Raw genomic sequence first — 23,193 nt, forward strand, 5'->3', positions numbered from 1 at the left:
CTCAGTGCCAGCAGGCCCTTTCCTCCTTGCCGATGAGTCCCCGGCTCAGGGTCTGCCGCAATCATGGTCTGCTGCATGACCGTGTTACCCGTGGCAGGTGTGATGTTACCGTGGCACAGCGGTCTAACAACGTGGAGTTCTGTCATGTGGCAGGCACCTCGCCAAGGGCTTCATCGTCCTCATTCTGTTTAATTCTTAAAATCCTTCTAAGGTTCCTTCTGCTCCCGGGGTAAGGACAGAAATCTGGAGGGTAATCGCTAAGTCCCCCACCCCTCTCCTGCCCTTTGCTTGCACTCTTCCCTTCTAGGCATTCAGGCCCCCTTTCAGTTCCTGGAGAATTGCTGAGCTCTTTTGAGCCTCGGGGCCTTTGCCCAGAACACCACCTCTCCTTCTACCTGGTGAGTGACTGCTCAGACTTCAGAGCCCCGCTCAGTGACCACCCCCCTTGGGGAAACCTTCTGCAACTCCCCACTGCGCTCCCACCAAGGGTGGCCAGGTCCTCCTGTGGAATGTGCTCATGGCCTCTGCCCCTTTGTCTTACACCCTTTGTCCATTCACATGGGTTTGTGCATTCATTTCATATCTGTCTCTGAATCCCCTCAAAAGTGGACACCATGAGCTTTTCTGCTGTATCCTCAGCACCTAGCGCAGAATCTGGCAAGTGGTGGATGTCAGTGGGTACTTGCTGAACAAATGAGCAGACAGAGAAGCAGGAAGCAGGTGACGCCATGCGTATTACACAGATGAGAAGCCTGAGGCCTGAGAGATCGAGAGACTTGCCCAAAATCACACAGCCCATCAGGCCGGAGCAGGATTTGAGCTAGTCCATGGGGCTCCAGCTCCCAAGCTCTTTGGACCCACCCCACTCCCTTGCCACCTGTGGGTGCACTGGAGGACTGAGCCAGAGAAGCTCCCAAAGGGAGAGGGCTTGAGTGACAGGGCAAGAGCTTCGGTCCCCCTCAGAGCCCTGGCTGCTTGGAAACCTCATTAGGGGTGAGTTCACAACCCCGCTGCTCCTCTTTGAACCTTCCAGGAAAGATCTGGGTTCTAATTCTGCCTCTAGCTATGTAATCCTGGGCTTGTTCACTCCACTCTCCAGATCTCGGTTTCCTCATCAGTAAAACGGGAGTGAGACTGTCTGTCCACAAAGCAGGTTACTTGTGTGTGCATAGATATGTGCGCTAGCATACAAGGAAAGCTCTCAGCAGAGAAGGCTGGTGTGGTCGCCACGGCCTTCAACCCATTTTGAGGACATACTGGCAGCGGGATGGCTGCGTTTCAGTCCCAAACTCCTTATTGGTTAAAATCCCAGCAGTGTCCAGCCATCCAGTCAGTCAGCAGGTGGACCTCTGGGCTTGCGGTATTTTCACTTGTCACTCTTCAGCTACTGTCCTCTCTGGGAACCCTCTCCCCCTGCTGGGCCCTACAGACTCCTCAGCAGGACATCCAGAGAAATGGCAGGCTGTGGGGCATACTGTGCTAGGTTTGAATGATCAGTCCTATACCCCACAGCTGTGCTCCCCTAAGCAAGCCACTCACCCTCTCTGGGCTTGTTCTTCACCTTTAAATTGAGGGCTGATAACACTGAATTCTGGGGTCATGATGAGGAGTAAATACAGCTCTGTATTAAGTGCCTGGCACATAGTAGGCACTCAGCAAATGACAAATACCCTTCTGTCTTCTCCTGACAGTCCTGAACACATTGTCCCTATTCCTTCTGTTTCCTCCTTCCTTCTCTTCTTTCTCCAGGGAGTCAGCCTTCCAGCAGGAGTGAAAACACAAATACACAAATGTTCACTAGGAACCCCAGCACAGTACCTCACATTCAGTGAGAGCTAAGTAGGTATTTGTAGATTGAATAATCCAAAGAAATGAATTACTAATGGTAAAATGTCAGGCTATAGGTAGCTGGAAGAGAGCATTTAGGGATAGGGACTCCTCTCCAGGTGATCAACTCACCTTGAGTTCAACCCAGGGCTCAGCATCCTTGTCCCAGGTGAGACATCACTGAGGGACCCTGGAGTGAAGTTCACGTCTTCCTTTTTCTCTTCATAAAGTGGGCATGCAGAGAGAGCCCCATTCATTGACAGGCTCAGGAAATAGCAAATCTTAAAACAAGACCTCCAGCAAGTGCAAAGAATATTTCCAGAGCCACAGAGAGAGGCAAATACCAGTTCAAAACCACCAGGGGAATTGCTTTTTCATTCAACGAACCTGCACTCATCAGCTCAATCGATATTTATTGAGGTTCTGTGCCCAGTGCTGAGGATACAACAAGCAAATGAGATCCATTCCCTATCCCAAAGGACTCCCCCAGCCTGATGGATGTGACAGATGCACATAAGAAGGTTAATAGCAACGGACTCTTCTTGGGGGTTGAATATGATGGAGGGGAAATCAGGGAAGGCTTCAGAGAGGAGGGGTTGCTGGAGCTGAGCCTTGAAGGATGAGTAGGAGTTCTCCCAGCAGAAAAGTGGGAAGGGAAGTCATCACAGGCAGAGTGGATGTTGCATGCAAAGACAGAGGCAAGGGAATGTGAGAGTATGTGTGAGGAGCAGGAGAGGCTTGGTGTGGGGAAAGTGGATGGAGGATAATGGGAGGGGTCTGGAATAGTCATCCGGCCCTCATGAGCCTTGGAAGGAGTTTGCGTTTTATGCTGAGAGCACAGGGCAGCCAAAAAGGGTTTAGAGGAGTTGAGAAAGCTCTCTAAGGTGCAGGGGATAGGTAAACAGGGGAAGGATAGCAGGAGAAGAAGCAGGGAGACCAAGGGGAGGAGGCAGGATTGACAGATGGGAGTGGGCAGTGTGTTTGCATGTGCATTACCAAAGGGATAGCGTGGATGAGACCATGTTTCCCAGGCCTGGAAAAGGCAACCTCCCCCAGGGAGTCCTCCCAGAATAGTTCTTGATTCCCCAGGCTCTGTGTTCTTCTAGGAGAAAAGTACCAGCTTCCTAATTGGCCCTTATTCTTAACCTCTGGCTTCACAGAGGGGCAGCAGAGTCAACCATCACCACACACCTGCCCTGCCCCACTGGAAGGCTAGTCTAGGCCTTCTGCACTCCAGTTTTCTGACCTGTGGGAAATTAAATCCCATGGCTCCCTGGACCTAGGTTCACACCCACCTCCCTTGGGGTCCGTGGGCTCAGTGTGGGGCCTCACGTAGTCCTGGTTTCAAGCCCCAGTTCCCCTACTCACTATATGACCTTGGGCAACATCATTTCACCTCTCTGTACTTCACTTTCCTCATCAGTAAAATGGGAATGAAAAATAGGGCCTACCTCCCAGGATGTTGTGAAGCTTATGCGGTGAGTGGCACAGTAGGATGTTGATAGGAATGGCGGCTGAAGTTAGAAGTCAGGCTGGCTGGCACCCTCCTCACTGAGGGAGCAAGAACCAGTGGGAGCAGCCAGGAACTGGGGGCCTGGGTTTGCGTGTCAGAGGGCTGCCCTGGACTGTCAAGGTCTTAAAGGCTAGTGCTGCCCGAGCTCCATAGGGGTAGGGATCAGAGAACTATCATCCAACAAGATGAGGGGCTGGAAGAGACCCACCACCCCGCAATTCCCAGGGGCCTTCTGAAGAATCTCGCCCTCTGTGTTTTTCCTATTAATACCAACTACCATTCTCCTTTAGCCTGTGACCCTGCCAAATATGTATTATTGTCCCCATTTTGCAGATGAGAAAACTCAGGGAAGTTGAGTCATTTGCCCAAGTACTGCCAGGAAATGAAAGAGCAGGGATTTGACCCCAGATCTGTCTGGCGACAAAACAGCCCAAGATCAGGTGGGTTGAGGAAGTTTGGGACCTTTGTGGGAATGGGTATAGGGCCCCAAGGTCGTTGGGAGACTTGGGACAAGCTGGGCTGCCTGGTCCCCAGACACACATTCTATGGCCCCTCAAGGTCATGGTCCTAGAAGAGCCTGAGTCGTGTGCCTCAAATTTGAGGACCGTTAGGCTGGGACAGAGGGAAAGGTCTAAAGCTCAAGTGGGTCAGATCTGGGCTCAGATCTCGACCTTGGCCCTCACTGACTCTGTGCCTCCCAAGCAAGTCACTAAGGTCTCTCTCCTTTTCTCTTCTATAAAATGGGAAGAAGCCCAATCTCTCCAGGGGTGATTTGTGAAGGTCAGACAAGGCAGGGTTGTGAGGAGCTTTTGGAATTACCTTCTCAGCCTCTGACGGGTCCAGCCAGCAGCTCTTTATGACAGCAGTTAACCTGCCCCACGACCCCTCCCCAGGTGTCAGAAGACCCTGAGCTGGGCAAGGCAAAGGCAGATGTAGCCCTCATTCCTCCTTCCCTTCAAGAGGGGAAGCAAAAGAGAACCTGTGTCTCCCGGAGAGGACACAGCTGGCCTCTGATTGCATTTGATTCCGCCTCCCTCAGACCCGTCTGGATCTACATCATCTGTCTCCTTTATGCAAATAGCCTTCATCAGACGACCTCATCCCCACACTCATCCCCAGCTAGACTAACCCTCTACTCCCACTCCTCTCTGGTCCTGGGATTTGTTTGCCCAAACATGGTCTGGACAACTAAAGACTGTTTGAAAATCAGACTGGGCTGGCTCTCCCCTCACCCCTGCCCTATTTCTCATACCTTCCCCCAACCCTGACCCTCAATCCATGTTCACCATAAGCCAAATCATGCTGGAGGCAGAAGCTATCAGTAATCCTCCTGGCCTGCCTCCTGCCTCTCTCCCCCTCTTCCCCGTGGGTCACCCTGACTTGCCGTTTCCGACCTTCCCGGAGTTTCAACACTAGCACCATTGTTTGTCAGATTTCGCAACACCTCTGCCTGCCCAGTACCCCCTGCCCGCCAACATATCCTGGAAAGACAGGCCAGATGCCCTGGGTATGTCTGCTGCAGGAAGGGGAGCCACGGGGGCAGGACAGGGGACGAATGTCTGTGGCCAGACTTTGGGCAAGCCCCTTACATCCTTTCTTGAGGCCTTAGTTTGCTCAATTATAAGATGGGAGAGTTGGGTAGGAGTCCTTGAAGGTCCTACTGGTTCTGACATTTGATAAACCAAAATCACACAGCAGCAGATTCCTTCAAGCCTTTATTGGGACACCTACCACGTGCTGGGAGCTGGGGCTCTGGAGACATAGCCGATGTGGTCACAGCTTGGTGAGGGAGACAGATGCATAGACCATCACAATACAGTGTGGTCAGAGCCAGGCCAGACGTCTGCATGAACTGATTCTCTTGGTGGAATCTGGAAAGGACTATCTGAGAAAACAGCATTTGAGGTGGACTTTGAAGGATGAATAGGAGTTCATGGGCCGAACATAATGAAAAACTTTCAGACTCTGCTGGTCAACATTTGGGCTGCCTCAGAAATTAGGGGGTGTCCTATCATTGGGCTGTGGATGCAGAGGCTGTGTTGCAACAGAGCCTGAAATGCCAAGGAGATGGGAGTTTAGCCAGGTGTCAGTTCTAGTCTTAGATTCTGGGAACCAAAATCCATGAGCTCCTGAGTTTGAGAGTTTGGTGTTTGTTGGTGAAGGCCCAGCCCACCCCAAACAGGGGCCAGTGAGCAGGCAGGACTCCGGACTTTCAAGTGGATGAGTGTTGGGGCTCCCAACAGGCACACACCATGCTGGTCTTCACAGGGGGGGAGCCATGGGCTTGGAGTCCTCAGGCTTAGGTGACGGGTTTGACTGACCCCCTCCTGGCTTGAGAGACCGTGTCCTGCTTGCCCGCTGCACACAAATTCCTCACTGTCATTCAGGTGCTCACAGAAGTCGTTCTAGTGGTAGGATCAAACAACTCACTGTTCTGCAGTGGTCTTTGCAAACTGTAAAGTGTGCTGGACACAGAAAGGATTATTCCTGTGGAAATGGTGGCTCATAACTGGCCCCTTGTGGGGCTGTTTGTTTTGTAATCAGGAAAAGCAGTTTGCCGCCCCCCCCCTGATGTGACAGAAATGACAGTGGGATTCCTGACACAGACACGTTTACTCTGACCACATGTAAGATGCAATGGGCCCTTCACCCTCTGCCCTTTTGTGCCCACCCTCACCCTGGCCATCTCAGAATGCTTTTATGTGACCCTGTGTTGGGGGATAGGGGCTGCCTCTAGGCCATGGGGAAGGCATGAGGAACTCCTGGCTTGGCCCCTCCTGCCGTGGGGTCTAACTTAGAAGTCTGCCCGGAGGGGGACCAGTGGAACCCCCCCCCCCGTGCCCCCAAGAAGGGGCCAATGTGGCAGCTCCCTGTCCCAGGCTTTTGGTGGGGGCAATAGCCTCTCTGAGCTGTGTCCTGGGCTGCTCTGTTGGAACCCCAGCCAGGAGTCTTCCCTGCCTGGCACCCTGGCACCGTGGAGCCCAGGGCCGCCCAGCACTCAGCACCCTTAGCTTCTCAGCATCCTCCCTGCATCTCACTCTGCCTGGCCCAGGAGCAGAAGGGGACCCTTTGGTGGGCTTGAGGGGATAAAGAGCAAGGGTACCAGCGTGGCCCGGCTGATGGAGGCCCTGCCGCTGGTGCTCACTCACTCCCAGCTCTCTGCCTCCCGCGGCCCCTCTGCCCGGCCAGGTTCTGATTTTGGTGCAGTGCAGACTTTCAGCTTAACGAGACAAATTGATATTCTGTGCCAGCCCAGGGATGGAGAGGCAGCTCGGGACGCTCAGGCTCGGTGGGCAGCTCAGAACTGGGCAGGGGGTGGGGATGGGGGAAGGAGGCAGCTTCCATCTGGAGCTGCCTTCCCGGGCCACCCCCAGCCCTGACCCTCCCCCAACATGTGCCCCCACCACACTGACAGGTACCCTGAGACAGCAGTCCTGAAGGTCCTGCCACCTTCTTCGGTGCCCTCCTCCCAAGCAGGGCTCCCCTCCTGAAGGGGGCAGGGCAGTAGAGAGCAGGGCTTCAGAATCCAAGAGAAGCCCCTTCACCTACTGTGACCTCCTAACCTTGCTCCTAGGTCCGTCCTCCCCTCAGTCTGGATTTAAAGGGGCAGCAGGTCTAGACTTAAACTGGTAGCATACAAGGCAGGAAAAAGTGGGCAGTTGGCGGGGAGGATTGCATGCTTGCAGACTCCTTGCTGGGGGTCCCTAGAGTCTCTGGACATGGTTGGTGCCCCCCAACGTGATCAGCCCCTCAACACATCACAGATGTCCCTGTAGATTATGTGCATACAGGGGACATGTGGCTATACCCCTGCCAGTGGCCATCTGTGAGCAGATAAATAGCCTCTTGAGAGCGTCTTCTGCCAGAACAGCAGCCCCCAGGCAGGTGGGGGTACCCAGAGGTGGGGCTGCAGGGCTGCAGGGGTAGTGTTTAGATGGCAGTAGGGAGCTCAGTGCAGGCTCTGCTGTGTGGGACCTGCAACCACAGATGTGTTTAGTCTGTGTTGAGTCCATTGCTCCCCCTATGTGACCTTTGCCCCCCCCAGGTCTGGGGGTGTCCTGACCAAAAGGAGAAGGAAACCAGAGCCCCCTGCACAGTGGAAGGAGTCCCCCAGAAAGTAGGGGATGACTTGGGTCCATTGGAGCAAAATCTTCCTCTCCCCTATTACTCTCCCCCCCACCACCACCACCAGTCCCAGGACACCCTCCAATCCGATCTGGCTCAGCCTCAACCCTACCCTCACCATGCCCTTGACATTCCCTCCTACTTTGGGGGAGCGGGCATATTCCTGGGACTCTGCCAGCTTCAGTTCCTCATGATCCCACGGGAGGAATTAAAACCGCAAACAACACCGTGGTGGTTCGGTCCACACACCCCTGCCCCCACTCTCCTCCCCCAGTCCCCCCACCAGAACAAGCCCTCCCCGCGTCCCGCCCTGGTCCTCCGTCCTCCGCCCCCTCCCCCAGCCTCCGGCAGCGCAGCGCTGGGGCGGCCTCTGCCTCCCCCGAGATTGCATTTTGCCAACGAGATGCTCTCCTAGAAGCCGGCGCCGGCGCCTCCGCCCCCCCCCCCCGCCCCCCCACCTGCTCGGGCAGGATGGTACAGTCTGCAGAGGGACCCGGGCACGCTGGCTGGGCTCAGCCGCGGCACCAGCTGCCGCACCGAGATTACGGGGCTGCCCGCCTGGAAACCGTGCTGGATTTGTGGTGATTTTCGTAGCCAAGTAAGTACCGGCATCCCCCAGCATGAGAAAATAAAAAATAAAAAGCGCCCCACTCCGCTCTCCCCTTCCTCCCTCACCCATTTTATTTTGTTTCATTTCATTTGATTTTTTTCAGTGCTGATGGTGGTGGCGGCAGCGTGGAAGGGGTGGGGGGAAGGTGGGAGCCGGGCTTGTTTATCTGGCAGCAGCTGAGGCTGCATTGGGAGCCGCCGCTGAGGGAGACACTACTGCGAGGGTCCGTGTGCTGGGGGATAGGACTGGGGTGCTGGGGACTTGAGCAGGGGCCCTTGGACAGGCGGATGCCCAAGGTCTCAGGTAGATGCCGGCAGCGTCTGCTCAGCAAATGCCGCTGGATGGATGTTATGCAAGGACCAGCAAGCCGGTAGCAGGGCAAGGTTCTCTTCCGTCTGAGCTTCGTCCCAGGGAGACGCAAAGGACTAGAGGGTGCCTCCTGCCCGGCCCCCACTGGGTTCCAGGAAAGAGGCAGGGGGAGACTCCCACAGAGGGTCCCCCTAGCAGGTGGGCTGCCATGTGCCAGGACCACCAGGTCAAGCCAGCCAAGGCATGTGGTGACAGGGATGAGTCCCGAGGTCCCCAAGATGGCCAGAAGGGGGGCAGGAGTGGGATGGCCAGGCCATTTTGCAGCAGTCATGCTGGGTGGTGAAGTTAGCACTTTCAGCCCAGAAGCCTAGTTCCTCTGCCAGTCGGGGTGGACTCTGGCTCAGAGCTAGGTACCTGGGGCTCCTCCCTGACCCCTGGAGGATCAGGATTGGGAAACCCATCAGCTGGGCTCTGCACTCCCCATGGGTGGGCCACTGCGGGCAGCCACCCTTTCTAGCCAAGTGGCCATTCCATGGCTGTTCTGTGTTCACCTAGGTTGTATGGGGAGGGGTCTCTGTGGCTGGCCTGCCCCAGTCAGGGAAGTGCCCCCAGGGGTCTTGGGGTCCCCACGCAGAGGCCCAGCCAGGGTCGACCTTCAGAAGGGTAAGCTAGTAGGCAGGCTCAGCCAGCAGAGGGTCTTGGTGTGACGCTGAGTGCCCCTCGCCCAGCACAGAGTGGTCTCCCCTCCTTGCCTGCATTTCTCTCCAAATCGCGGGGAGGAGGCAGAGCTGACGTTTGGGGCATTTCCAGGAGCTGCAGGCGCCATCCGGAGAAATTCTCCTTTGACGTGTGCAGTAGGAGGGGGCTTGGAGCGCAGGCCCCCGGGGGCCTCCGCCTGTTAACTTCATTGAAGGGGCAGTGGCAGGGAGGGGCTACGACAGCTCTAGGGGAACCCTGTAGGGGGAGTGCAGGAGAGATACAAAAGGCCCATGTTATTTAGCTACCTTTGTACCCCAGTCCCATTCTCATCAGGGCATATACACAGCCACAGATCCGCACAGATGCACATATACAAATCTAGTACACGTAGTAGTGTATTGTACATGTTCAAATCATATACGCATCGAGTTCCTGTGCCCATAGACACACCTCAGCACATGTGAATACAACTCATATCCCTGAAGAGCACCCGCTCACCTGCAAACTACAGCATGCACATGAATGCATCATGCACACACACACCTGTGCCCGCGGCATACCACACATGGCTGTAGCTCTAATGCCTGCTCACGGAAACGCGGTAGGCTGCCGAGGGGCTAACTGGCCTGCGTACGATGCCCGGTGGCAGCCACGAGTGTGGCACGTGGCCACGTGCGGGCTGGCCCCCATGTGAAAATGACGAGCGCACGTATGTGGTGTCCCGAATGCCATCTGCACGCCTGTCTGCACGTTAGCAGGCACCTGGCATGCTGGGACGTGCCCACAGGTGAATGAATGTAGGTTGCACATGTACGAAGACGGCCCAGGCACGCAGATGCAGCACCTCTGTGGATGCTGCGTGCACACGTCCACCCCTCAGCCTCCAGGCATCTTCCATGCGAGTGAAGGTGCCTCTGTGGGCACTGGGGACAGGCTTGGCCCTTGGGGACCTACCTGTGAGGACAGAGGGACACTGGCCAGCCAAGGGCCAGCCCAGATTCCGAGGGAGCTGTGATGGGGCTCAGCAAAGGCCGCCTTAGCTTCTTGATGTGCTGCAGAGAAGGTTGCCTGGAATTAGAAAGGGGACAGAGGAGAGGGAAGGAGTAGCTGCTGTCCATGGCCCAGACTACCAGGAGTCTGGACTGGCCCCAGCACCCCCATTCTCTGGCCCGAGGAAACTAGCCCACTGGTGTGGAGTCTTTGAGAGCTGGGGCCCAGGACCCCGCCAGCAGCCCCCAGAGTCTTATCCAGACCCCAGATCAGAAAAGCTGCCTGTGACTTATGCTGTAGAGAGACAGCAGTGCTGGGGCCCCTCCCCCTCTCCCTGCACCTAGCACAGGTGTGGGTCAGGAGACTTGGGTGAATAATAATAAGCCAGCTAGTTCTCATCGAGCTAACTGTTCTGCATCCATCACCTCCGTGGGGCCTCCCATAGCCATGTTATTCCCATGCCACAGATGAGGAAGCTGCACAGAGAAGTGGAGACACTTACCCAAAGTCACACAGCTGCAACATGGCAGAGACAGGGTGGAAGCCAGGCTGTCAGTTTCCCTGCCTGCCCTCTTAGACCCTCCCCTCCCTTTCTCCGTGAGGTCAGCTCCAGTTTGGGGTGCCAACATCGTGGGAACCAGCAGTCCAAGAACTTGGGATTTGGGAGATGAGGCTCCAAGAAAGGGTCCAGAGAGTCTCCTGAGGGTAAAAGCAGAGTCCTCCACAGGCACATGTGGCCCTGTCCTAGACAGCTGTGCCACCCTCTTACCTGGTGGAACCGAAGGCACCTAGAAAGCCAAAGCAGACATGTGCTTTCTAAAAAGTTACCTGGCCTGGACCCATTCATAACAGGGAAATGAGACCCAGTCAGGGGAAGGGATTTGTCAAAGATCACACTGTGTTTGCTGGAGAGAAGGATACTTACCAGCTCGCTCAGGTCCCAGGCATGAAGCAACAGGGGCCTGTTTGACCCCTGCTTTTCTCCAAATGTTTGACTCCGAGTTAAAATGATGAGCACACCAGTTCAGCCTCTACTTCTGACCAGCTGTATGACCTTGGGCAAGCTGCTTTGTCCCTCTGCACCTCAGCTGCCTCCTCTGTGCCTGACATGCCTGTTCCTGCCTTGCCTTACCCCCCAGCTGTCCGAGAGCCTTGAGCATTATAGAGGGCTGTGCATAGAGGTGTGATTGACATCAGGGCCTGGAGCCAGAGCAGGGGAGCACCTTGCTGCTGCAGTTGACCAAGGTCAGGAGGGGAAGCAAGGAAGGGAAATCTCTAGGCTGGTGGGGCTCAAGCATTACTGGACCTAAAGAATCACCTGGTGGAGGACAAATTTCTGGGTCCCCCCACCCAATGATTCAGGAGGTCCTGAGAGCTGCATTTTCACAGGTGTCCCAGGGTTCTCACCTCTATAGCTTTGTACCTGGGGGAGCCGAGGCCATTAAGAATAGGTTTGGGGGAGCTCCGAGGCTCTGAGAGCTGGGGGTAACCTGGGCACCATGCTGTTCACCGACTCCTGCCACATTTGGGGAAACTGAGGTCCCCTGGCAATTTGGTGGCAAAGTGAGATGGATGCTCAGGTCTCCAGCCCTCCAGTCCCCATCCCACTGCCAGGCTCTGGCTGCACCCTGCACAGCTAAATCAGGCCCTTCTGAGGGCCAGTCAACCTTCCAGCTGCAAACAAGGCTATCTCTCAGCAGTGTGGCTGGGCGGGGTGCTCCTAAGAGACTTACCGAGCCTTGGGGTTGAGTCGTGGTGATGGCTCTCCCCAGCTCTGTGACAGTGAGGGAAATGGCTCATCTTCTGTAAACCTCGATCTTCCCCTCTGTAGAAGGGGAACAGATTTAAAGCAGGGCTGTGGGGACGATTCTAAGTAATGTGTGTGAAGCAGCTGGCACATCATGGGTGCAGGGTGAAGGTTGAGGCCGTGGGGGACACTGAGGTGCACAGCATGATTCCCCTCAACCCCCCTTCGCTCCCGGGGGCTGCAGCAGAGCAGTCTAGGGTGCAGGTGCTGGATGCCACATGCATACACACTTTGTGGGGGGTGAGCAGGCTCCCTCCCCAGCCCCTCCTGGAGCACACAGAGCAGTGTGGGAGGCAGGGGTGGGTCTTCTGTCTGGAATCTGGGTCCCCCGGTCCACCCTGCCCCCTCCAAGGCCAGAACACTGAACATGCAGTAATCCATTTCTCCCTTCCAGTGGGAGCCTCAAACAAGAAAATATTTATGGAGAATGTGCCCCTGGACCCAGACAGTCAGTGGTGGTGGGAGATGGGGAAGAGAGCAAAGCCCTGGAGTTCAAGGCAGTAAATAGTGTGGAAGCTCAGTTCACGCGTCTGTGGATGGTCGGGAAGTGTACCCATCACTCAGGTCGTTGCACGGGGCAAGTGAGAAAAGTAATGGACATAGAGGGCTGGGCTCATGGCGCGGTCTGCACGGGTGGCTCAGTGAATGGACGTTGTGGAGCTCGAGAATCCGTCTGGATTGGGAATCAGAGGTGTGAGTTTGAAACCTACCCTGGCCGTTGAAGAGTTTGACCTTTGAGTCAGTCACTTTGCCTCTTCCAGCCCTGGTTTTTGATCTGTAAAATGGGAGGTGGTGCCCACTTCAGAGGGCTGCTGTAGGAGGACAAGACAAAATAGGTGACACTTGCAGCAACCCCTGAGAACCTACTGGAAGCCAGGGGATGTGTGAGGGCTTCACCTGCGTCTGCAGGAGGAAGCCCTGCCATGGACAGAGGGAGCGTTTTCAAGGCCTTAGGTGCATCCTGTGCAATATAGGAAAGTCCTACAGGGTCAGAGGAGTGGAGGGCAAGATGGCCCGGCCTGCTGGAGGCAGGGGAAGGAGGCCAGGGCTGCGGTCTCCGAGGCTCCAGAGGTCCCCCGATCTGAGGGAGGAAGCCTGGTCCAAAGGTTAGGAGAGCCAGCTTCTGGGCCCAGGTCAGTCAGGGACAGGTGACCTCGGGCAAGTCATGTCAGCCCCCTGGCCTCATGCTTTCCCCTGGAAAGAGGGAACAGTGATCCTGCCTGCCTCGTGTCCTCAGTGAGGGCACATTCTCCTGTCAGCTGGCCCTGGGGTGAAGGGTCTGAGACACTGCAAGGCTGAGGTACGAACTGCTGTCACAGTCTGTTTCCTGTGGCCGCCCAAGCAAATGGCCACAACCCGGGTGGCTTGAAACAACAGAAATGTAGTCTGTCACAGTTCTGGAGGCTGGACATCTGACCTCAAGGGATCAGCAGGGCCGGATCCTTCTGGAGGCCCCGAGGGAGACTGCACTCCCTGCCTCACCCCCAGCTTCCAGGGCCTGCCAGCGATCCCTGGCATTCGATGGCTCGTGGCTGCCTCTCTGCAATCTCTGTCTTCATCTTCATCCTCACATCACCTTCTCGGTGTGTCTCCCTGTCCTCTCTTCTATTTATGAGGATACCCGTCACTGGACATAGGGCCCATCCCTCCAGGATGATTTTGTCTCAAGATCTTTAAATACATCTGCAAAGACCCATTTCCAAATAGGGCCACATTCTGAAGTTGCAGGTGGACATGAATTTGGGGAGGGACACTTCAGCCCACTCTAATCACTGATACTCTACTACTTTACTGCTGGGAAGTCCTTTGTACGGTGTCTCATTTATTCCTCACAAACACCCATTCTACAGATAAAGAAACCAAGGCCTAGGGAAGTTAAGAACATGCCAGAGTCACATAGCAAGTGCGGGGCACAGCTGGGATTTGAGCCCAGGTCTCAGGTGCTCTTTCTCCTTTCCATCTTCTTAGAGCTGGCTGGGGACTGCCCATAACCAGAAACCCATGGGTCAGGCATTCCGGCCCGTCCTGTGCAGACCCACGGCTCTTGAGCTCCAGAAAGGAGAGCTGGAGGTGGGCAGGGGAGCTTGGAGGTATGAAGGGGCTATACTAGGCCCAGGAGACCTGCACAGCACAGGGTTGAGAGCCCATAGTGCCTTCTTATCTCTGCCATTCATTCTCTGTGGACCTCGTGGTTCTCATCTGGAGAATGGGGACAGCAGCACCAACCTGGTGGGGTAATCGCCAAGTTCTAAAATGCTAATAATCATACTAGTCATTACTGATAGCTAAAATATATCCTCAAGCACTTTACAAATATTTGTTCATTTCAGGTGTGGGAGGGTAGTTGCTTATTCCAGGCCTCATCCAAGGGGCTCCACCACTAGATAGCTCCGTGTGGTCAAACTAGAGATTTAACCTTGGTTTACTTATCCGTGAAAATACCCACCTTCCCAGATGTCATGAGAGGCAAGTGGGATTCAGCCGAAGTGCCTGGCCTGGAGTTATGGGCCCATTGAAGGCTCAGAGGATGTTTCGTCGTCTGTAAAATGGAAATAGCAATAGTGTTATCATCATCATACTATTATTTGTTCTGTAAGGGTTGAGTAAAGTAATGCTAAGGGACCACTTGGCTCAGGGCCTGTCCAGAGATGGATATTAAAACGGCCTCCTCTCGTGCCATCGGAAAGACTTGAATTTAAATCCTAATGCCCGTGTTTACTGCTGTGACCTTGAGCCAGTAGCTCTGCCCTGCTGAGCTTGGCGCCCTGACATGCAAAGTGGAGTTGAAGCAACCTGCCTAACAAGACAGTGTGTAATGTGATGGATAGAAAACTGTCACAAATGCAGCCCCAGTCACGCCAGATGTTCAGAAATGTTGAACTTCTCTCCTGCTTCTGGAAAAAGGCCCCCAGAGGGCTTCCTTAACGATGGCCTTGGAAGAGGCAAGTCCTAGTCCCAGGGGAGGCAGGCAGGTGGATTTAATTTTTGCGAAGGCCCGGGGAAGTTGTGCTGTGGTGGAGTGTATGAGGCTGAAAAGCCTGTGGGAAGAAGCCAGGCATGAATGACCCTGTTTTGGGTCCATGAGCCATAGAGCTTTGAAGGAAGGAAGCAGATCTCTGTGGGGCTCCCAGGCCCACCCCGAGAGCAGTTTTCTATAAAGCTGTGGCGTTCTCCACATTGGCTTGGGCTGCACCACAGAGCCACGTCTGGCCACCCCAGGGACTGCTTTGCAGGAGGCGTGGGGAATGTCGTTCAGAAAAGCTCATTCCAGCCTGGCTCCCTCAAACCCCCGCCTCACTGGGCTGGAGCAAGAGGTCAAGGGTGGCATGGGAAGCTGAGCTGGCACATTTTTCTGTCAAGGCTGTGGAGCAGTGGGGGATCCTTGAGAAACCATTTTGGGGTATCCCCCAGTCTGGCTGAGGCCTCTGCACTGGGTGAAGGCCTCGTCCAGAGCAAGGGGTGCTGGGCTTCTGCTGCCTGTGTTGCGTCTTCTCAGTGACCTGACCTATGCCTGAGGGCAGGGTACATATCCCCCGTGGGCTGACTTTGCGGCCACGTTAGCAGGTGGTTCAGGATGCAGCATCAGAGCCAAGACCTGGGCACTGAGCCTTGGTTCCCTCAGTTGTAAAATGGGGACAATAGTGCCCACCTTATAGGGTTCTTGTGCATACAGCTGAATTGTGTAGGTTCCCAGATGCATGTTTTGACATCTCGGAAAGAGGGGCACCTATTATAACTGGTGGCATGTCACAGGAGAGCCAGTCATGCCTTTTTCTTTCTGAAGTATATGTAAAATAGCAATGCATCTTACAATGGATGCACCTTAGATTCAGTGAAATACGATAAATAAGATAAAACCTATAAAGGACCAAGCTGGGGGGAACAAGCCAGTCTCCTGCCTGCCTCCCCAGCTCAGTCACTGTGGGACCTTGGGCATTTCTGTGCACCATGCAGGAACCTTTGTTTCCTCTTCCTCCCAGGGCTATTGTGAGAAGTCAGCAAGCTTATGTGTGAATCATGTACCTAGCAGAGTGCCTGTATACAGTAGGTGCTTAGTAATTGGCAGCTCAAAACAAGCAACAAAGACTGTAGTACAGGGAGGAGTTTAAATTACAGATTCTGGGATTCCAATTCCTGCTCTACCATTTCCTTGCTGTGTGACCTAGAGCAAGTTTTAACGTCTCTGTGCTTTAGTGCCACCATCTATAAAATGGAATAACGAAAGTCTCCAATTCATAGGATGGCTAGGAGAATTAAGTAAAATTAAAGTGCTTAGGGCAATGCTTGGCAGAAGTGAAGGCAATTGTTTTTTGATGAACTTCTAATGAGTCTCTTCTAGTTCAATAAATGGCAGCTGAAATAGACACTGGGCTCAATAAAATAATAACAATACAGACTGCACTTGTTTTACAGATGGGGCAGCTGAGGCCAAGAGCCATGTGGATATGCCCGAGGTCGCACAGCTGGCTCTCCCCAGTGTCCAGGCTGCAGCTCAATATTGCCATCTTTCCCTAGGACTCTGATTCTTATGGAAAAGCGGTCCTTGCCCGGGGAGGGCGGGTTTCTAGAAGAAGCTGCAGCCAGATACAGCACCCTCTGGGTCAGGGCTCTCTTCAGAAGTGGTTTCCTTCTCCCTTCACATTTCTGCTTGTTCACCACTGTACAGGGGAGGGGGCTGAGCAGGGCCATGCCGAAGGTGAGCAGAGTCTGCCGGCCACCCTGCATGCCTACCAGCCAGCACTTCCCGGCCTTCTCAGTGGCTACTGCAGGGTTGACGCAGCAGAACTCCCTCCTGGAGAGAGCAAAAGCCGTGGTTAGCTGCCTGGCCCAGTCACTGGGCAGACAGGGCCACAGAATGGATTGAAGTGGGAGTGCGGAAGGAGATACCTGGGTGCAGCCTAGCCTGACGAACAGCCCAAGTGACCTTGGACCCATCACCGTCCCTCTCTGGGCACTAATTTCCATCTTTAAAACAAGGACTTTGGGGCCAGATGTGCCCCCTAGGACTTTAAATGGCTAAGATTCAAATTTGCCCAGGCATTGCTGCTAGTCAAGGTCATAGGCAAGGGACAGGGCTGGAGGGAAGGAGCTCGTGGCTGTGTGTTTGCACACACGTGTGGATCTGGGGTGGAGGTCCTCAGGAGCAAGCCTGAGACAGCAGCAGCCCCCGTTCAGCCCAGGGCAATTCTGCAGAGAAGGTATAACAGCCCAGCAGCCAGGGTACCCGCTCCACAGGCTCATGGGGGGGACCCAGGCTGAGCGCGACAGTGTCCATGCTTACATGTGCGTTTGCAATGCAAAGATTGCTGAGAACCAGTCTCTTCTAGCAACTATCTGAAGGCAGGAGATCAAGAGCTCTTTAGGCCACTTCTAAACTTATCAACTTACATGACTCACTTCAGATTAAAATGAGGCCTTTCTCCATCCCACCTCCAGCCAATTTCAAGTTTCCAAGCTCAGAGGATCTTGAAGAGGGAAGAGAATGTAAATCAATAAAACCAATATTGGCTGAGTAGCTGGTCTGTGCCAGGCCGTGTGCCCAGTTCCTGGCCAAACCCGGAGATGAATTAGCTCTAGAGACAGCCGGGACAGCCCCAGGTGCGAGGTGGCAGCTGAGAGCTAATGTCCAGCTTGGGGACCGGACCATGAGTAACTTATGTGTCCAAGACTTTGCCTGAACAACCACAGTCCTTGGATCTCACGGGGCCCCAGTTTCCTCATCTGTTAAATGGGACCAGTAGAGGAAGAAGTCTGGGGCCTCGGCCACCCCTGTGCTCATGCCCAGTGTGGCTGAGCATTGGGCTCCAGAATTGTTTAAGAGTGTCCTCTGCCCTCTCAGGGGCCACAGTCTGCCCCGATGGCCTCAAGAGAAGGGAATTCCAACAGCTTCCCTTGCCTTGGGCCCTCCAAAAGCTTCTCCAGGGAATCTCTCTGAACTCGAGTCAAACCTCTACAATGGGACGGCAGCAGCTTAAAGCGAATGCAAACACCAGTGTTGGAAAGTGGCCGACAAGCCTTTGCATGGTGAGCTCCCCTGAGCCCTGCTGCAGCCTTGGGGGTAAGCTGGGATAATCATAGCAGCTGTTGTTAAGCGAGCACTGGCTGTGCTAGGCGCTCAGCAAGCGTGCCTTCCTTTACCTTTCCCAAGTGCCAGTGGTCCCATTTAGAGGGGAGGAGAGCCAGTCTTGGAGAAGTGCAGTGGTTTGGGCAGACTCTTAGAGCTGCGAGGAAACCCAGCTCCTTATCATCCTGCTGTGCCCTTTGGGTTCAAGGAGAAACTGAGGCCCGGAGCAGCATTGCCTGAGGTTGCAGAGAGTACTGAAGGCCGGGATCCCATCATGATATCGGCTGCCATACCCCTCAACCCTCCAGGAGAAAGGGCAAGGCCTTGGGCCAGACCCTAAGCCGGGAGGAGGGCCATTCATACCCGGCTGTGTCCCCAGCATAGCTGCGCATGGGAGCAAGTTCAGGAGACCCTTGAGGCTGACCCCTTGGCAGTGACAGGCCCAGGCCCCAGGAATCAGCCACATCCTTGCTGTTCATCCTCATTCCCTAAAAGACATCCCAGTACCCCCGTAGGGTTGGAGTCACACCAGATCCACATTTTGAAGAGAAGTCTTCAATGCCTTAAGCGCCTCCTAGGCCCTACTGAGGGAACTGTAATTCAGATCCCGACTCTGCCAAACTGTTTCTGTGGGTGCGTTATTGTTCCTTTCTGAGCCTCAGTGTTGTCACCTGTGTTGGTGGGGGAAATGGCTGTCGCCCTTGTGGAGATGATGCAAGATGGGAGTCAAAGACCCTGCCCAGCCCCTGCTCCATGCCTGGTGGCGACTGTGATGACCACACCAGTGTCTGACACGCAGTTCTCATGTCCATCCGTGTGAATGGCATTCTATCCTCACTCTACAGAGGGGGACACAGCTCCCTCAGAGAGGATCAGGGACTCGCCTGCTTAGCAACTGTGCTGTGAGTGGGAGCTGGTCAGTTAGTGTACGTGGAGGGATGTGTAGCTGTATTCTTAGGGCTTCGGAGGGCAGCCAAAGGCACTGTCCAAAGGGGGTTTTCTCTGTCAAGGAGACAAAATCCCAGGATGGAGAATTGTGGGGTGTAAAACGGAGAAGACAGCACAGGGCAGTGGTTAAGAGTGGACTCTAGAGCCTAGAAGCCTGGGCTTGATTCCCAGCCCCAGTGCTTCCTCACTGTGTGACCCTGAGCAAGTGATCTACCCTGGCTGTACCTCAGTTACCTCACCTGCAAATGGGAGTAAATGACAGTACCCATCTCATAGCGTTCTTGCACAGATTAAATAATTTAATAGGTGTAAGGAGCTTAGAACAGTACCTGATGCTCTTCACAGGAAACTCTATGAAGCATCTATTGTCAGTAGTACTAGTATTGTTATTATTCATAGATTCAGAATGGGAAGACGAGCCTGCACTCCCCTTTGCTCTCTCTGCCTGAATCTTGCTGTAGTTTCCTTCATGGCCACCAGGGACGCCTTCTCAGAATGCCCATTTGGCCTGTCACTCTCTGGTCAAGGTCTTCAGTGTTCCCCACTGCCAAGTCTCCTCAGCCCCCATCTGTGATTTATCCCCCACCTACCCTTCCAGCATCTTCCACACTTCCCCTTCATACCACTTCTTTGTCAGTGAATTACTTCATGCACTAAGCTGGTCAGGAATTTAGTCATTTATACAAATTGGAGCACAGCTCCCATTCACACTGACCTTTCCCGTCACCTCTGAGGCTTTGCCCAAGCCATGCCCACCCCTGGAACACCCTTAGCCATCCTTCAAGACCCCAATGAAATGTCTCCTTGTTCAGGAAGACCTTCCTGACTCTCCTGTTATTATAAGCACCCAGGCAGCAGACACTGGGCCTCTGGAGATGTGCCTTAGCCAATAAGTTTCATTTATTTTTATTTTTGTGTTTTTCAGAGATTTCATTAAAATTTTGTTGAATAAACACATGTTGAATAAATGAAAGGGCGACCTCCCTCACTGGTTCCCCCCATCCTCTCTTGTGGCCCCCCATCATCTGTTCTCCCTAAGTGGCCAGATGGACTCTTCTAACAATACGAATCAGACTGTGGTGCTCCCTGCTTAAAACTCTGCAGTCTTCCCCATGAGGCACAGGATAAAACCCAGCCTCCTTTCATAGCCTCTCAGTGTCTGGCCACTCATCCCACCCTTTTTTCCTCACTCACTCTTCTCTAGCTTACTGGCTTCCTTCCCATTCCTGAAACTTATCCACCTCTTTCCTGTCTCAGGGCCTTTGCCTATGCTGTGTCACTATCTAGAATGCTTTCTCTCCTTCTCTCTATATGATAGGTTCCTTCTCATCAAGATAAGTGGCAATTCCCCACTGAGGCCATCCCTCATCTATTAAAAAGAGCTTCCCCTGTCATGGCACTTGTGTTTTAACAGAATTTATCACATTGACATTCTTTTCTGTATTTATTCCCTTGTTTGTTGTCTGTCTCCCCTCTAGACAATCAGCTCCTTGAGGACAGGAAGCTTGTCTGTCTGGCTGACTGTTGCATTCAAGGGCTAGCCCTGGGGGAGGCTTTCTGTTTTGTGCAAACTCATTCTTGACCTAGTATCTACAGGAGGGGCTAGAAATGATTGTGGGCAGTTGCCTAGGACCCCACACTCAACTCCCCTGCCTTTAGTGAGCCTCTCTGTGCAGCCTTCAGTGAAAGCAATGCCATCTGCGTCTCCCACCCTTTACATTCTAGCTGGGTGGAGGGCGGTAAAGGACAGATGGACAGACGAGTCTGTAGGTCTGTAGCACGGTATGAGGCAGAATAAAGCAGAGGAAGGTCTAGGAGGAAGAGCTCTCAGCTGTCCTGTTCTCTGGGAAATTGGGCTTTGTCACATTGTTTGTGGTCGGTCCACTGTGGACTTTCAAGCTTGAAGAGCACTTAATGATGGGTTTGGGGGCCAGGCCTTAATAAAGGGAAATTTCTGCTGATTAGACCCACACAGACCGAGCTCTGGAAAGAGCGTGCCTGGTGCTTACCTGCCCTCCCCCATGCAAGTCCCCAGCAGGGCACCCAGAGCTGCCAATTACTGTGTCCCCAGGCCAGGAGGTAGCCAGAAAGGAAACCAGGCAGCTACCACTTGGAAAACCCTGTTTTCCTTTTTTAAACTGCAGTCATTTGAATTACAAAACTAAGGGCATGCTTGTTAAAACACATGGCTTGCTACAGAAGGGTCCATTACAACGGGCGCCTTTTCCTCTCCCCACATCCCACAGTGACCTGATGTGACCACGGTCAGTAACGTTTTGTCCATATGGGGACGCACATTTTTTTCCACGTGGTCACGTTCCCCGAGTCCGGGATACGTCTTGCAGCTGATGGCGCACCCTGGTTTTATTGGAAGTGCTTTTTCTTTCTTAATGGTATGTACAGTCCTGGTGCCACTCACAATCCAACGTAGATTCATCAAAATCTGGCAATTTGCTGCTTCCTTCTCCTGTTTGTTCTTTCCCTCGCTGGCAGATAGAAGTTCCTAGGGGTTTTGTTCCTTCTCCGTGGGGTCTTTGTACTCATACCTGTGACTTTACTCTGTCCCAGTACTATGGCCATCCTGGCCCCTCAGCAGTCCTTGAATGAGAGGCCGTGGAGGCTAGTGCAGAGGGCACGGGCCTGCAAGCCGCCGGCTCTGCCGTTTACCGGCTGTGGTACGCCCTCTCCATGCCCTCATTACCACAGTCAGGTGCCAGCGTCCATGCGGTGCCCAGTGCAGTCTGGCTGGGGTGCGCCGGGGGTGGGCATTTCCCTCCTTCCCCCTCGATGATGTGGATGGCGGATGGCATGGCACAGCAGGGTACGTCATCACCCACTCCCCAACAAGTAGCCCTGAGACCCGGGGGCGGGGGGGGGGGGGCAAGGAATCTGGCTCCCGTAAAAAGGCTGGATGCAATAGATCGGCTAAAAAAAGCCATGCGCAAACCAGGGCAGGAGGTAGAGTCAGAGAACAGGCTCTTATTTTAAAATATCAACTGAAGCAAACTGAAGCTTCTTAGAAAGGAGAAAGTCAGAGGCCAAGGTGATGTGCTGTCCCCCTAACCCAGCCCCTGCCCCCCAGCACACAAGAGGAGGCCCTGGGCAGCCAGACGCCCCTACAGGTCAGAGCCCCCCGGGCTTCTTCCCTGGGCCAGTTTCCGAATCATGATGCTGCCGACTGACACAGACACAGGTGCACAGACACAGGTGCTGTTCTAAGTGCTCTGCAGCTCACTTAATACAACAGGCCTCTGGCAGGCACCAGCCCACTGCACACATGAGAAAACTGAGACTCTGAGACAGCGAGCCGCCCAAGGGCACCCAGCCAGCAGCCTGACTCCCAACGCCTGACCGTGACGACAGTCGCTTCACAGTCCCAGAGTCTGGGTCTGGCAGGGTGACCAGTCATTGCAAACCGTGTGCCATCAACCAGGCTTGGGGAAGCTGGGGTGGGGGAGGGGGGCAGGGGCAGACCCAGAGGAGGCACCCCCCACCAGCTCTTTGTTGGGCTCTTAGGGAACCACCTCAAGGGGTCCTCACATGGCAGCCGAGTGGAAGGATAAATAAGAGCTAGTCAACTGGAAGGAAGGTAGGAAGTGGAAAGGGTGCTCCAGGCAAAAGCGCAGCTTGAGCGGGGGAGGAAGCCGCCTGCCACCAGCCGCCCAGAGCAGAAGGCGGCAGGCGGGGGCGGTGAGTGCTGGGCCGGAGAGCCAGCCAGGCCAAGCCAAGGGCAGTGGGCTGAACGGTTCTAAGCTGGGGACTAATGTGACCAGACCGGCTCATTTGGAAGATCCCGTGGCCCCAGCGGGGATAGCAGGTTGGAAGGATGAGGCTGGAGGCCCATGAGGAGGCTGGTCAGGTATCCAGGTGAACAGGAGCAGACGGTCACGAGATGGGCGACAGGCAAGCTGACGGGGCTTTGGAACGGATGGGGCATCAAGGGAGAGGCCACGGAAGTCCCAGCAGGTGTGCGGGCCTTTTAGAAAGGGCCAGAGATGGTGAGAGGGAAAGTAGGTTGGGGAGAACCTGTGAATCTGATGCTGGGGAAGGGTCTGCAAATCTGCTTAATGAGAGACCAAAGGGGTGACTACAACAGACCCTGGGGAACCACTGACTGAAGGAATGTGAAAGTCCTTCTGAGAAAGAAAATAACCACCCACACCTAAGGAATGGGGGGGGGGTCGTTCACTCCATGAACAGCCGTCTGCTGAGGGCCTACTGTGCTCCAGGCACTGAGGACGTCACGCTAAGTGCAACAAGCCAGTTCACTGCCTCCTGGTCTTGCAGTCAAGGGGCTGAAA

At 54.3% G+C, this 23,193-nt stretch overlaps 2 protein-coding genes across 28 annotated transcripts in view; one reads left to right on the forward strand and one right to left on the reverse strand.

The window, feature by feature from the left end:
• Positions 1-23,193, forward strand: part of ATP2B2 (ATPase plasma membrane Ca2+ transporting 2) — a 365,851-nt gene that overhangs the window by 190,687 nt on the left and 151,971 nt on the right. The window lies entirely within an intron of this gene.
• The window catches only part of LOC123799211 (uncharacterized), a 79,605-nt gene that overhangs the window by 32,902 nt on the left and 23,510 nt on the right, over positions 1-23,193 (reverse strand). For 3 of the 26 annotated variants that reach the window (XR_015726603.1, XR_015726606.1, XR_015726608.1), the window contains exons 2-5: positions 14,327-14,419; positions 12,591-12,692; positions 11,807-11,898; positions 10,038-10,151 (exon numbers count right to left, since the gene is read on the reverse strand). Coding sequence is in view for 2 of the 26 variants with exons in the window: in XM_087866789.1 (XP_087722915.1) it covers positions 10,038-10,135; positions 10,576-10,772; positions 11,807-11,898 (387 nt within the window). In the remaining 24 variants the exon portion in view is untranslated. Of the gene's footprint in view, positions 1-5,066; positions 5,806-8,116; positions 9,339-10,037; positions 10,152-10,575; positions 10,862-11,806; positions 11,899-12,590; positions 12,693-14,326; positions 14,420-19,318; positions 23,188-23,193 lie in introns of those variants that run through there. The other 23 variants (XR_015726609.1, XR_006781527.2, XR_015726599.1 and 20 more) reach the window with 17 other exon arrangements.

This window comes from Ursus americanus, chromosome 14, assembly GCF_024610735.1.
Source record: "Ursus americanus isolate L20-20 chromosome 14, mUrsAme1.1.p, whole genome shotgun sequence".
Lineage (NCBI taxonomy): Eukaryota > Metazoa > Chordata > Mammalia > Carnivora > Ursidae > Ursus > Ursus americanus.